Source organism: Scatophagus argus, chromosome 1 (assembly GCF_020382885.2).
Source record: "Scatophagus argus isolate fScaArg1 chromosome 1, fScaArg1.pri, whole genome shotgun sequence".
Lineage (NCBI taxonomy): Eukaryota > Metazoa > Chordata > Actinopteri > Scatophagidae > Scatophagus > Scatophagus argus.
This window is the reverse complement of record NC_058493.1, coordinates 22,077,980-22,092,377: the sequence shown is the minus strand read 5'-3', so window position 1 is coordinate 22,092,377 and position 14,398 is coordinate 22,077,980. Positions and strand designations below refer to the sequence as shown.

General features: G+C 39.1%; 1 protein-coding gene across 1 annotated transcript; it reads right to left on the bottom strand.

Annotated features, from left to right (window-relative positions):
* Nucleotides 1-5,225: 5,225 nt before the first annotated feature.
* grpr (gastrin-releasing peptide receptor) lies at nt 5,226-13,966 on the bottom strand. Its single transcript, XM_046391758.1, has 4 exons — nt 13,592-13,966; nt 7,574-7,925; nt 7,117-7,230; nt 5,226-6,567 (listed from the first exon to the last, which is right to left on the bottom strand). The coding sequence occupies exons 1-4, from the start codon at nt 13,960-13,962 to the stop codon at nt 6,286-6,288; spliced, it is 1,119 nt and encodes a 372-aa protein (XP_046247714.1). The 5' UTR covers nt 13,963-13,966; the 3' UTR covers nt 5,226-6,285.
* Between the last annotated feature and the right edge of the window lie 432 nt (nt 13,967-14,398).

Here is a 14,398-nt window from a genome sequence, read left to right as displayed (position 1 = left end):
CTTGCTTTGAATTCATTACTTACTGCTTAACTTCTAATTTCATTCTTGCTATTCAAAATAATTGAGTGCAAAACTTATCTGTATGCTAAGCTTGTCTTTAGAGGGTGAAAAACACCAAATTAACTTCTTGTATGCTTCATGGGCAACAAGAGCAAATGAAGCCTGTCATGAAAAAAGTTGTGAACAACATCCAGTAACTCTCGTTCCTTCATTTTAACTTGATAATCTTGTTCCTTGTATTTCATCTTCACAAAGATTGTATAAAAATTATTCACCATTCTTGTAAATTCTCATGTTTTACAACCTTGAACCAAAGGACATTAAATGTGTTTTTTGTAATTCTGATTCAAAAGAAAAAAGACAATTTAATGTAAAAATAAGAACAAAATCCTACAAATGTAAAACACTTCTGTTTGCGTATGTGATTGTACCGGTAGTATTTATTTAATAGGAAAGTCTAAATTATCCCTAGTGCAGCCAATTTAGGTTCAAAATCACATAATTAGTTAAATGGGTTAAATGTCACCTGTGAGTGGTCAAAGGGTTTCAGTTGATTATAGCATAAATACACCTGAATCACAAGGGCTTGTGAGGGTGGAAGGTCGAAATGCACCAAAATACAGGAATGATTCTGGAGGAACACCTGATGTAGTCTGCAACAAACCAGCAGTTTGGGAGAGGAGCCCAAGCATAAACAAAAAGCAAGACAAAAATGTTTTAAAAAACAACAATGTCCTCGAGTGTCTGCTGAGTAAGAGCCAAGGTATCAGTCCAGCTGAGAATATGTGGCTAAGCTCAGGGGAAGGCTGTTCATTCATGATTCTCATGCAGCCTGACAGCACAACACATCTGCTGAATCCACATGTGCAAATGTGATAGACACGTCTCTAGACAGACTCAAGGCTGAAACTGCAAAGTGAGTGTGCAGTCCACTGACCTGCAGGGGGTGAACATGACATGACACCTGCTACATTTGTGTGTTTTCAGTATTCATAGATTTTTTGTTTATTTTTTATTTCTACTCAAATGGTGGTAGAGAAGCCAGAAATCTGTTCCTCCACATGTTTGAGCTTACAGGTGAAACTCAGCCTTTCTGAAGCTTTTTAGATGACAAAGTGAACTGTAAATATGGCCACTCATAAAACAGGTGTGTCATTTGTAAGTGTGCTCCACTTAGTGTTGTTGCTGGGTGAATATATTGATTTCCAGCCTGGTATTTTTAGTTTGTTTTTCCCTGGCAGTGCAGGTGATATTTCGCTGTGATCAGAATAGATTTTGCACCCATCATAAAATAGATAGAGATATCATTTCTAGGAGCCTTCAGTGGATACATTAATAAAGATGTGAATGGGACAAGCTCTCCTTTGGCTCTAAGAGCAACATAACATCCTGCTTTTAGGAGCCACACAGGTTGTTGCCAAGGTCAGAATAAAGTGTCAGCAGCTGTAAATGAGAGGCAAACATCACAGGCAGAGCCTCTGTCACCCTGTGGTTTTCACATGGGACTAACTCCTCTTGTTCTAGTGGTAATAGAAAAAAAACTGATTCTGCATACATTTGATAAAATTAGTATTCAGACATTGCATATTCCAGATTATACAAAATACTAAGCAAGCCTGAAGTTACAAGGAGTTTTGTCTCCCCCTTGCTGCATTGTTTGTGCGCAGCTATTTTCTCACTGCTCCTTAAAGCACAAACAAAAATGTTTTTTTTTCCAATGTTGCTCAAAGAAAAAGAACAATATCTATCTCTGCCTTTGTAGTTTCCCTAATATGAAACAATGCAGTGAAAATATGAGATAAATATGAAATTAATCTAAAAATATGAGACCGTGATCCGCAAACAATTTCTTAAAGGTGCTCTGTGGAATTTTCCTGTAAACAAACAAAAGTTCTCACCTAAACACATGGTTTGCATGCATGAGGTGAAACAACCATGCTGAAATAATTCCCTTACCCTTGTCCAAAGTCAGATCAGTAGTGAAAACTGTGCATATCATCAATATCAATGTGTTGTATCACCTGTGTGCTGCGCAAGCACGTGTACTTCCTCGTGCATGAAATGAACAAAAGTGGTTTGTCATTAGTCAATAAAAAAAATGCTATATAGTTCTGCTATACGTGAGAAACTGCACAGGGTGCCTTTAACTCCCCTAAAGCTGAAGAATGAGCTGAGACAAAAATGGATAGCTATGATAAAAGAATGGATTGCCTAAGGATCTTGAATAAAACTTATGTACTCTATGAACACTATAATGCAGAAAGAGCTACCCTGGCTCTCTCCAAAGGAAATAAAATCCACCTACCAGCACCTCTAAAACTCTAAAACTAACTGTAGTTTAAAAATGTCACATTAAGGCTTTGTGGGTCATGTGTGGCACACGTGTCTTCCTGGAGTTTGTGGTCATCATGGGGTTGTCAGGCAACACTCATCAGTGTTAGATGTTAGGGCCTGACAACTGGCACCTCAACTCATCCTAAAGGTGTTGTATGAGATTGGGCCAGGTGTACAAAACTGCTGCCACAATTTTGGAAGTACAGTATAGTCTTAAAATAATTGTCTCTTGTACATTAAATCTTCCCATCCCTGACACTAAGGGGCTCAGCACAAACACCTCCAGATTGGTGCATACATTGCAAGGGACTTCTTGAAGCTGTAGCTGATGCTCATGTCACTGGCCCAGAGGAAAGCATGTGCTATTAATGGCACTCTGTTGCTTCGGTAAATGTCAATGCTGCTGCAGCACAATGAGTGAGAATAAAATAATATTCCATCATGACACTGCTTGCTGAAAGTCTGAAAATACACTAAAGAAACATCAAGACATCAAACCATAAAAGCAAGCATTTCCCTTCCTCATTCCAGCCAACAACAACAAATCTATCAAAGTTGGCACATTATGGAAAAGCAGTAGAAATAACAATGTAGTGATATGAAATGAAAACTCACACAAGGCTTCACACAGTAACAGAGGCAATCATCAGTGTCTGTTTACGATTCTGTTAACAGTCAAACATTTTGATGCTCTGTGTGCTTTTTGGTAATTCAGATAGTCTGAAGGTTTACTTGGCTTTACAGTTTTTGAAAACAGATTGATTTCATGATTTCCCCTACATTTTGGTAAAAGTTGCAAATATGTAGCATGCACAACTGATTCACTGCTATTCTTTTAATTTTTAATCAGCAGTAGCACAACCATCCAGTTGTATGTGTTGCTCTTTTGTAGGTAAAGTTCACCGGAAAGTTGAATTTTGACACACAACACAGAGCTTCAAACAAAACAAGACTTACTTTGCTGCTGCTGAGGACGAGCAGAGATGCTGTGAAGAGTCTCCAGTGTCACCCATTACAAATGCTAACAACATTTCCCATTAAGCAACACCTGTGGAATAAAACCAATGGCATGTCTTTCAGTGGTTCTCACACTTTGCATTTGGTTGCACCCGCTCAGTGAACCGGTACAACACCTACACACAACAGTGACCTTTAGAGTGACTGTGTGAGGCGTTCAGGGAGGCTGGAGGTGTTTCTGCTTTTAATTTCTTTTTGAGGCAGTTCGATGAGACTGAAACATTTAATGGAAAACCAGCATTGCATCTTATTGAACCTCGCATTCAAAATGAGTGACTTTCATGCCTCTATAAATAGGCTGTCGCTTAAGTTTTTAAAAAGCTGAGACAGAAGAACGTATGTATTCATGTGTGCGTGTATGTGGTGAACCACAACAAAAATGATAATTTTTTAAAAAGTCTATTTTCAACAGAACATCTTTATATAGTTTTGTGATTCATGGACAAGTACTTTGCGAAACTTTGAAATTTAAGTCAGCTGAGAATGATCTTTTCAACAAAGCAAGAAAAATCTTATATATATTTAAATTTCAGACTTTCTAACCAGGAAATCAAAACATTGGACTGCCATGTTGTGGGTGGGCAGGGAATGTTTTCCTGTGTTAAAGTGTGTTAGTCTACACCCCAGCATTTGTTTTCTATGTACTGTACTTTGCTATATGTTTTGTGTTATTTTGGGTTGATGCCAGATCGTTTTCATCTCAGAGATAATGTCAGTAGACAGCTTTGTGTGCTGATAATAGTCTAGCGCCGATCTCAGACAATGAGAAGGGTCTTGGACATAATTAATCAAAAGGGGTTGCATTGTCTCGCATTTCAAATCGGTGAAGACTGACATCATTTTTGTCCAGGAAGCACAGGCTGGTTCAAATGGACAGCAAAGACTGAGAGCAAATTGGATTTCTCAGGTTTTTCAAGCTCCTTTTATTCACAAGACCAGAGGGGCTGCAATTTGTTTTTGGTAAAATAGTTCATTTCATCTTGACTTGATGTTGGCAGACCCATATTGCAGACATCCATTGATTTCAGGTTATGTAAATTTAATCCCAGTAGCTCAAATATAGTCCTGATTTCTTTATTAAGGTTTTTGATATGACACCAGCCTCCATCCCCAGTGTTATGACTGGATGTGACCTCAGTCAATATTTGGATCCAGTCTTAGACAGACTCTCAACAAAGCCACCTTCTTTCTTAGCCTCAGTGCAAACTTTAAATAATTTTCTCAAAACAAGGAATATGGTTGATATTTGATGATTGTAGCCTCCTACTGAAAGACTTTTCTTTCTACTCTCATGTTCATAAATCCTGAATACCTTTTAAATTCCTATGGAAGTCCTGCAGAGGACTGACTTCGTGAGGACCATGAAGTGACTTTTACATGTAGGACTTTTTGAAAGGGATTTCAAACATACTTGTTAACATGATTTCACAAGTCTTGATCGCATATATTTCATTCCTTAATTTAAAAATAAAGTAACTAATTCTTATTTACATTCCAGACTTCGCACAGAACGGGCCTGACCATACAGATGACATGTTAAGTAGACGTTTGAGACCACGCAGGACAGAAATTTGGCAAGGCCCTTAACACTGCAATTAAACAAACAGTATCCAGACTGACTTATACACCCACTCATCACAACCTGGACATGATCTTCTCCCTCTGTGAACCACCAAATTAGGACATTGCGGTGTGATCTAGTGACTGTAAAGTAGTATGTGACACTGCAGAATAATCATGTCTAATGAACACAGTGGTGCAGAAACTATGTGGTGTATACACAGTCAGCAGGACTCAACCAAAGCACGAGGATGCACATGAGACTCCTCTTTCAATATGCAGAATAATGTAGAGAACGACGGACTGCACACCAATTTGACTGCCTTTTTATTGATTATACATTATGTTTCTTCCATTGGAAAGAAGCATTATTTTTAAGCAAAACACTACACTTAGTGTCCATTAATGTACTGCAGAACTGAATGCAACCTGTGTTAATACACACACAAAAAGAGTTACAAATGTGATTTCTACGACATGTTTACAATCACAGTTCATTTTTCACAGTGTACATCGCAGCTCAATAATTTCACAGTTGTCACAAAATATAACATTTAGAAATATTACACTCAGACAGAATACAGACAGAATACTATTCATCAAGAAATATAAACAGACATCACAAATTAGAGCAAAGTGATTTGACTTTTCATAGCATAGCAAACATAGCAAAAGCACTTCAACTTATTTATCGTCAACAAAAAGCTTTTTTACTTCGTTAAAGATAATCCCTGATTCTTTGAAATGTCGTCGTGTTGATACTAAAAGGGTGGCCCTAAAGACTGATGCTGGTTTCTGCCACTTCTCTAAGCTATAGCTTCATTAGAGATGATTTTTCCTCACAGATGCAAAATGCTATCCTTTCTTGTCTGTCCGACTGCAAATTCTGCACCTCTTTCACAATTAGTGAGTTTGGATGAAACCCTTAAAGCGACACTCCACAAATTTTACTCATGATGTTCAGGTAAGTTGTCACGGTGTGTACAACGCAGTCTGTGAAAACATTTCAATAATGTCTCGAAGACTGTCCTTAAACAGTTTGTAAAACAAACTGAAGAATAGCAAAGAGGTTATCTTACAATAGAAAAGGACCTCCCTGCCTCCTTATAATTTAATTCATATACTACTAATCTACAATAGCAAATACTCCTTAAAGGAAAAATACTGTTGGATTGTACTGCTACATCAGTATAAAGGGTGAAACTTTTGCACAGTAGTGCAACCATGTTCAGATGTGGATAACAAGGCCACTGACTGCACAGAGATTAGTGCTAACATATTAAAGCAGTAAGCTTGTAAAAAAAAAAAAGAAAGAAATACATGCATTAATTTACACCAAGTTGGCCCCCAAGTGTTTTGTGGTTAACTTTTCCCTCACACACAGTCCTCCTGATAGAGCCACCTACCGTTGATCATGCTCAGACTGGCCACGGAGTGATGAGTGCTGCGGACAGAGGTCACACGTGTGTTGTACTGTGTTGGGCTTTGTGAGGAGTGTTTCAGGATGACACGGCAGCAACAGCAAAGCTGCTGGTTGAACTGCTTCTGAAATGACTTGCTCAGCAGGTAAAGGGCAAACGGGTTGAGGCAGGAGTTGGTGAAGGCCAGGATACGAGCCACAATGCTGAACACAAAGTGAACCAGGGATGTGTCCACCTGGCATGGCGAAAGACAGATTTGAATGCTCTCTCAACAGATAAAAATAGAATAAATTCTATTTATCTGAACAGCCTCCAGTTACATGCACATATTTCTTAATTAAACAAAATTGTGTTCACTACCCCAGTAAGCTATTACGGCCTGGTGGAATGGTTTTTCAACAATAGCTTTCTCAAAATATTTATTAGACAGTCCAGATTAACTTTAAATTCATTTGGACTTCCCATTATCCAGACAACTTCCAGTTTTTAAATCAAAATTCTGCAATACAGTGAAATTCATGTGAATTTGAGTTCCTTGTGCAGCTAAAATTACACATATGCGAGGACTACAAATGATGTCAGAACACATATAAATACAGTAAATAAAGCTGATGATTTTTAACAACTTCCAGTTGACGATAAGACCAGTCCACCACAGTATAAATAAAATACTTATTTTTTTAAGTAAACAAATATATATAATTACACAGTACAAAAGGGCAGAAACAAACCAACAGACGTACTCTGTCAAATAATGTCAATATAGAAAAATGCTTTTGTTTACCTCGGAGTAGTGATAGGAGCGGTACAAGTAGATGACATGACTGGGAAGCCAGCAGACTGCAAAGAGACCAACAAACACCAGCACTGTCTTGGCCAAGCGCTTTCGTGATTCAACCTGTTGAACCGAAGAACATTATTGTATAACAGACATTAGTGTTTAATAGACATTTAATAGTATTAACGGTTAATTGTATTTCTGTCAGTGAAGGAGGAAGTATTCAGGTTTTTCGCATAAGTATAAAGTAATCTGTCCTGCATTCAAAACTCAAGACTTAAGCAAAAGTGTACGATGTGACCAGAATTTTGAGGTCGTGCCAATCAAATAGGGGGAAAGCGAATTTCCCCGCTGTGGGATCAATAAAGTTCGTCTGTCGATCAACTGCCAAATGCGAGGAGAAAGCCAAATAACTGAAACATTTTACAGCTAGAGCCCTGGGAATGACAGTTTTAACACTGGCCTGTTGTCTTGCATGCACATTCCCCTCCACAGGCAGGTTTGAGGCACTCCTCATCAGGCTTTGAGCGATGAAGGTGTAGTACACAGATATGACCAGTAGGGGAATGACATAAAAAATAAGGAAGAAGGCCATGGAATGGATCTTAGGGTGCAGTTCCCCTGCATGAGGATAGGGGGCACAGGTGGTGAAGCTCTCATTGGTGGCGGTGACATTGAAGGTGTGGAGGTCTGAGAAGATGGCCTCAGGGATAGCCAGGACCAGGGAAAAGACCCAGATGAGTGCCGCCTTGAGGACAATGCTGGTAGTGGTGCTCGATGTTTGGATGTCCAGGGGCTTCACGATGGCCCTGTACCTGACAGACAGGCAGACAGGTAGAGAGAGAGACAGAGAGAGATGTAATTAGTCTCACTGTGAGCCACAATCACTATCAAAGGTTACCTTAAAAAGTGGTGTCCTTTTAACACTTGATTGCCCTTTTATATTAAATGCTAACTTATTTCAGGACTTGTGCAGGTGGTTCAGCTGACAGCGTAAACTGCAATAACTATGAATTTCCGAGCACCTGAGTGGAAACAAGCTCAAAAAATATCGACAGTCAACTTTTTAGTATTGTTATCAATTTTGAGATGTTTCTGGGCACTTAGTGAATGCAACTTTAATATTTAGTGCTGTTATTGGTTTCTACTGTCAACATGTATGTGTGTATATATATACAGTATATATATATATATATGTGTGTGTGTGTGTGTGTGTGTGTGTGTATGGTGGTGGTGTGTACTGGGGTTTTTTCACTTTGTTCACTAGCTGACGACTGATGTACAGTTTCTTAAAGGCTTCATTTTTTTTCAGAACTGCTGCCAGCTGCAGGCAAAATTGATGCTGATGAGCGCAGTAAGAGTGAACAATAAACAGTAGCTTTACAGTAGTAAAAGCGGCAAAACCAAAACAATAAGCTGAAAATATAATGGACGATATAATAATAAAGCCCCTACGGAATAGCAGAGTTGAACATTAAACAATCCTCTTACATACTAGTATGTGGTCTATTGTTGATATAAAAACGTTGCTGATTAGACAGAGAGAGAACTGCACATTAGAGGTGAAATATTTGTGGTAAGAGTTGTTAGTATTATTTATGTTTAAAGGTGTTGTATTGTTTCAGTTTCAAGGCTCAAAAACTTAGACTTCGATGTTCTCTGTTGATAAAATGCTTTAGTGTTTTCTTTTGCAAATAATGCCATTATAAATGCTAGTAAATTACAATTTAAAGGCTAAATTAAACACTCAAGTTACTGTATTACAGAGGGTAATGCGTTTCTAAAAAATGGCTTATTAGTTATCTCAAACTCAATAATAACAATATATATATATAACAATATGCAGTATAAACCAATAGCAACAAATTAAAGCTAAATGTTAATGAGTTAATGAGTTTTCATAGTTGTAAATGTTAGGTTGTTTTTACTGTCTTATAACTGATCTATTAGGGGCAAAATCATTACTCCTGTTGAACTTATTTGAGGAAATAATATAGAAAATGAGAGGAAATGTAAACAAGCCAAGATAACATCAACCCGGGATGAATATTTGAAGGGAGTAATGACTATTCAAATAAAAAAAAAAAACAGATTTAAACTTGGTGAGAGGAACAGACAGGCTTCAGACAGGAGACAGTCAACATCATGTGTACAGTTTGTTTCATTTAGTCTCGTTCAAATTTACTGAGAGCTCTTCACTTGCTGCTCTTAACTGTGTCCAACAGAAACTGAATACTTGATTCAAGGACAATTTTCTCATTTGAACTCAGCACCTTGAAAAGGAAATAATTGAACAGATGAACAATTCAATAGCCTTGATGTTGAATTGCTGCCTTTGGCTGCCACTTGTGCTGGCTATATTATGCTCCTTACCACTGCATGTGAATGGCAGTGAGACTTTTCTCTGAACTCTCTTCATCGGTGGCAAGCGGCTGAGGTTCAGTGAGAAAACTGTGATATTGTGAACTCCTGTTCAGCAAAGCCTGACTCTACATGTGAATGCGATGACGGTTTTGTTGTCGTCAATTCAATCTGATCAAACTACACTACACTGCACTGATGGAGCCAATTAGCTCAGCTTTAATGTCTGACGTATTCTGAAATTATTCTACATTTTAACTTGCTGTTTCTTGTGTAAAAATAATTTTTAAAAAAATTTGAGTCTCCAATTACCCCAATGCAGTCGTCACATTTTAACAATTACAGAACAAACTAGGAAGCACCCAGACTGCTAAAACTGCCAAAACAAAACTACAAATATTTATAATCTGGATCCAGGATTGTACCCACTAGCCTACCCAGCAGCCATTTTAAAACTGATCCATCAACTGTTACTCGCATCTTGAACACCTTTGGGTTGCTGCATCATGCAATTAAAATCATAAATTATCAAAAATACACAAAGTTTGTCGAACTGAATGCGGTTAAACCTCTGTGACAGGCACAGGCAAGTTCTTTCAAGGCAGTGACTTGTTGTTTGTTGACTCATTGTCATTTTTCTTTCTTTTTTATTTAAAGTTTATGGAAGATGTTTCCATTTTCAACCTACCTGTCTTTTGCAAGTAAAATAAAAGCCCAGAGACAGCATTCTCAGTGAAATTTGGTCCACTTTAATGGCCACTTCAACAGCTGGACACAACAGTTAACTAAGCTAACACTACAGGCAATGTGTGGACATGAAAAGGCATTTTAAATTGTAAAATATATGTGATGGTCATCCATGACCTTATGCTGAAAATCCCTAGAAACATTGGAAAATTCAAGCAATCTACAAAATTCAATTCCACAAAAATCATTCTGTTGTTAATCTGTGTTAGAGTAATAGGAAGCAGCAAACCAAGGCTTCCTACCTCACGCTACAAGAGAGGTCCTGCTCTGTATGCTGCCAAATGGCAAAGCAGAAAAAAAGAAACTGAATTAAACAAAAATTGAAATTAATTTGGAGAGGTTAAAGTTTAGAACATACTGACAGACAAAGAGATTTAATGAAATGTGAAATGTTAGTGGAGACCAGTCAACACTCACTTCTTCTCTCACCCACATGTCGAGCACTTTCCTGTTGCTGCAGTGTGCAATTAAAATGATTGATTACCAATAATAAACAGAGATGCTCTTCCAAGTAATAAATTTAGGTCATTTCCTTCCCCAATAACTCCAGTAAATACATTTTAACTGCTTTCGGCAGACAAATACTGTGACAAACTTATGACAATGGCAGAATTTCTTTCTTTGGGCACACGGTTTGAAGACCAAGCTCACAACTAGAACATCATAGACAGGCAGCTTTCACATAATTCAAAATTTTAACTGTGTTTTGAATGTTTTCTTTTACCATAAACGCAAACCTTCACAGTCACTGCCAAGCCCTGATTTTAATGCAAATCACATTTCTTTGCACTTTGTAATCTTTGTCATAATTTGTTGTTATAGTGATTTTGTGTCATAGATCTTTCTGAATGGTCCCACATTTATTTGCTATTTCATCAACAGACAGAGTTCACATCATACGCTCACACATACAGCTGCAGTGGGAGTCTTCAGGTCCAGAAGTAAATTCCCTTTGATTGTTCTGTATACACAATGTAGTAGTACTCTAAATCTGTGAAGTTTTTTTTTGATTATTTTAAAAAAGGTCAATTCTACCTCCGCCATTCAGTGATGTGATGTACCACTCGACAAACACACCCGATATTTTGTGTGATTTGCGTAAATGCTAAATGCTCAGTGGCTCAGTGAGGTGTGTGAGGCCTTTCTGCTGCTTTTTCCCTCCAGTATTTCTGTCACAGTTTTAGTTTTGACTACAGAGCCTCCTTCAGCTCAGAAGGTTTGAAAAGCACGGTGGGCACAGAGAAGCTTGAGGACTGGTTATATTGGGACAGAGAGGCTAAGTGAACTAGTCATAATATGAACTATTTAGGACTTAGAGTGCACAAAGCTCACAGAATGACATTCAGACAGGTGAGTGCATCCACTCCAGGGACATCAACGACCACTGTGTTGCCTGGCAATGTGGCATCGTGTGTGCGAGCTACACGGTGTGTAAAAAATTTGCAGCCGCTGTGGAGTTTGTATTGTTCGTGCATCTCTGTGTCGTCTGCTGTTTTGATGTTAGTCTCCTGTTAAAGTGGCAGTTACTTAATTTCTGTAGCCTAATATCACTTATTATACCTGCTGTGGGGTCCTTATATATAATAACTCAATCATAACTCAGTACAGAATCAGCTCACGATCCTACAGAGCAGATTCCCATGGAAACAATGAAGATATGCCCAACATCCAGATACACAATAATATGAATGTAAATAATTGCATGAACCAGTGATGAAAGAGTAGCAGGAAATCAACATTTAAATCTACACAGCTGCAATTGCTGCTGGCTGTTGTCTCTGTCTTTGTCAGTCTTTGTTTCCTACAAGAAATTGTTGGTGATGGAGAAGGTCACCACAGTGTAGAGAATACAATAAACTACATAGCACAACTGCATCATGGGTGACAACTGATGGTTTTACTGCAGTTCTGAGCCTAGTTTGTCCAAGTGGTGTTGCCATACCTGGTTGTAGATAAACATGTGCGTGAGCTACTCAGACTGGGCAGCTACTGACATCTGACAGTGGCATCAGGGAGTACTGGCTCAATGCACGGAAATGCACATTTGCATGCACAAACATAAGCAAAACAAAGAACATGGAAGCAATTTGCAGCAGTATTAACATTCAAAATATCCAGTATGACAGCAGATTTTCCACCAAGGTTTGTCTTGAAAATAAAACACAGAGCACTGAAGTCATAACTGAAGCTGGTTTACTGTTAGCAGCCTGTTTGAACACTGAATACTGCAGTTAGAAGTGAGCTTGGCTTTACACCAATGAACAGCAACAATCGCAGGAGGAAACCAGTCTCAGATTTCATCATAACACCAAAGCCACTGGATTTAAAAAAAATGTATTCTGCACATCAGTAGGTCGTACTGCAAACTTAAATCATATTGCAGATTTACTTACCTTATTGTACTTGTACAGCTGATAGTGTCACTAAATTATTGCTCTGCTAAACTGGTTGGATGGCGTAATTTTCCTCAGAAATAATGTTCTTCTAAGCTAAAGTGAAAGAGGCAGCCGCCATTCAGATCCGGTAGAAAAACAGCCGGGGCAGGAAAACACACCCGTTTGTAAAAGTGCAATTACAGTATGAGCAGTATGATAAGTCACGTGACTGCCAAATTTCATATGGCAACCAAGTCGACTGACTTAGCCCTTCAGGTGCATCGCGTTCATCAGCTCAAGACACCGCAGAGTTATTTTCACAGAGTTCAAGGATAAAGTCAGTTAGGTTTTTAGGTTTTTTCCAGCCTATTCGGATCTCTTTTCCAGCGCTCAGGTCTGCTTAATAAATCCCCGCTTCTTTGAGCCAGAGATGTTTAGAGCTGAAATTCACGCACACTTGTCCACGCACTCGTGCACGCTCACACATCACATACATCACGCACACGTGACATTTCTGTGAGGGTTTCAAACAAATGCTTATTCACTTTAAGGCTTCCTTAGACACGTGTTAAGCGCACATTAACATTACGGCAACACCTCTGAAGTTTTTCACAGCCAGACTTTAGCATTTTGATATTAAACATTTCTTCCACAGTGTGACGTAGATTTGTTTTGTAACCCCCCAAAATGCACAAATTGTCTTAATTTGATGATAAAAATTTGAAATTATTAATTGTCAGTAATTGATTGTAGAAACTGACTGCCTGTCTGGCGGTACACGTGTCAGCAGCCCTAAACAGGGGCACGAGCTCTCTTCAAGACGTGGTTTGCTTTCCGTCATGATCAAACAAAAGAATTTTGCACGTATGACGTGTAGGCCTGATTATTTTTGTAACGACAGAAAACAAGATTCGGATCAACTGGCCCCAATGCAGGCCATGTTTACTGTACTGATGGTCAAGCAGGTGATAACAGACAACAAAAAAACTGTAACCTACCTGTCAGCAGAGAGAGCTGTGAGAGTGAACACAGACACCCCAACCGAAGTGAGCTGAATGAACGGGATGACTTTACAGCCCACTCTCCCGAACAGCCACTCCTCTGACAGGTAGCGGCTGGCATCCACCGGAGCGCAGGTCACCAGCAGTAAAACATCCCCGAGCGCAAGGCTCGACATGAAGAGATTCGGCACATTGCGGATGGATTTGGCGGAGCAAAATGTCTTAATGAGGGTGATGTTGCCTATTAGCCCCAACACGCTGATTACGCCGTAAACAGAAGCGATGGCCACACCGGTGAGCCACATCGTCCGTGCCGAGCTTTGGTCAGGAATGACGCTGCGCGACGCGTTTGGGTACAGATGCTCCATCTGTCACCGCCAAGCCGGCTGACTGCTCAAGAGCTCTTCTTCATCTGAGTGCAAGTTCAAGCTCAGAGACGATACGGCCAGGTCCTGTGGGTTAGGAGGCAAAACTCTGGTGACAGTGTTGTGTCCAGATTCACCAGGTTCTGTTCAGATCCTCAGTCTCTGAGCGTGGGGGTCTGCCATAGGGGCTCTGCGTAAATGGTACACAATATACACAGCAATCAATATGTGTGTCAGTGTTGAATTTATGAGAGAAAATAAATATCTCCGATGTTTAAAGGGGGATAAAACTCTTGGTAGAAAAAAAAAGTCAGAAGCCTGTTGAGTTTGGATGCTCTTTTTTATAGCGGAACTTATCCTGTCCGACTTCTGACTTTTCCTCTTGTCAAATGTTAGATCACAATGGGAGAATTACAAAGGGAGAAGGGCAGTAGTCACT

Bases quoted from the DNA above. Each gene is read 5' to 3' on its own strand.
- grpr (XM_046391758.1), bottom strand. From the start codon at position 13,962: ATGGAGCATCTGTACCCAAACGCGTCGCGCAGCGTCATTCCTGACCAA. The intron at 7,231-7,573 runs GCCAGTGTTAAA...TCGGTTCAACAG, and splicing joins ATGTGCATGCAAGACAACAG to GTTGAATCACGAAAGCGCTT. The intron at 6,568-7,116 runs GTAAACAAAAGC...TCGCCATGCCAG, and splicing joins GCTCCTATCACTACTCCGAG to GTGGACACATCCCTGGTTCA.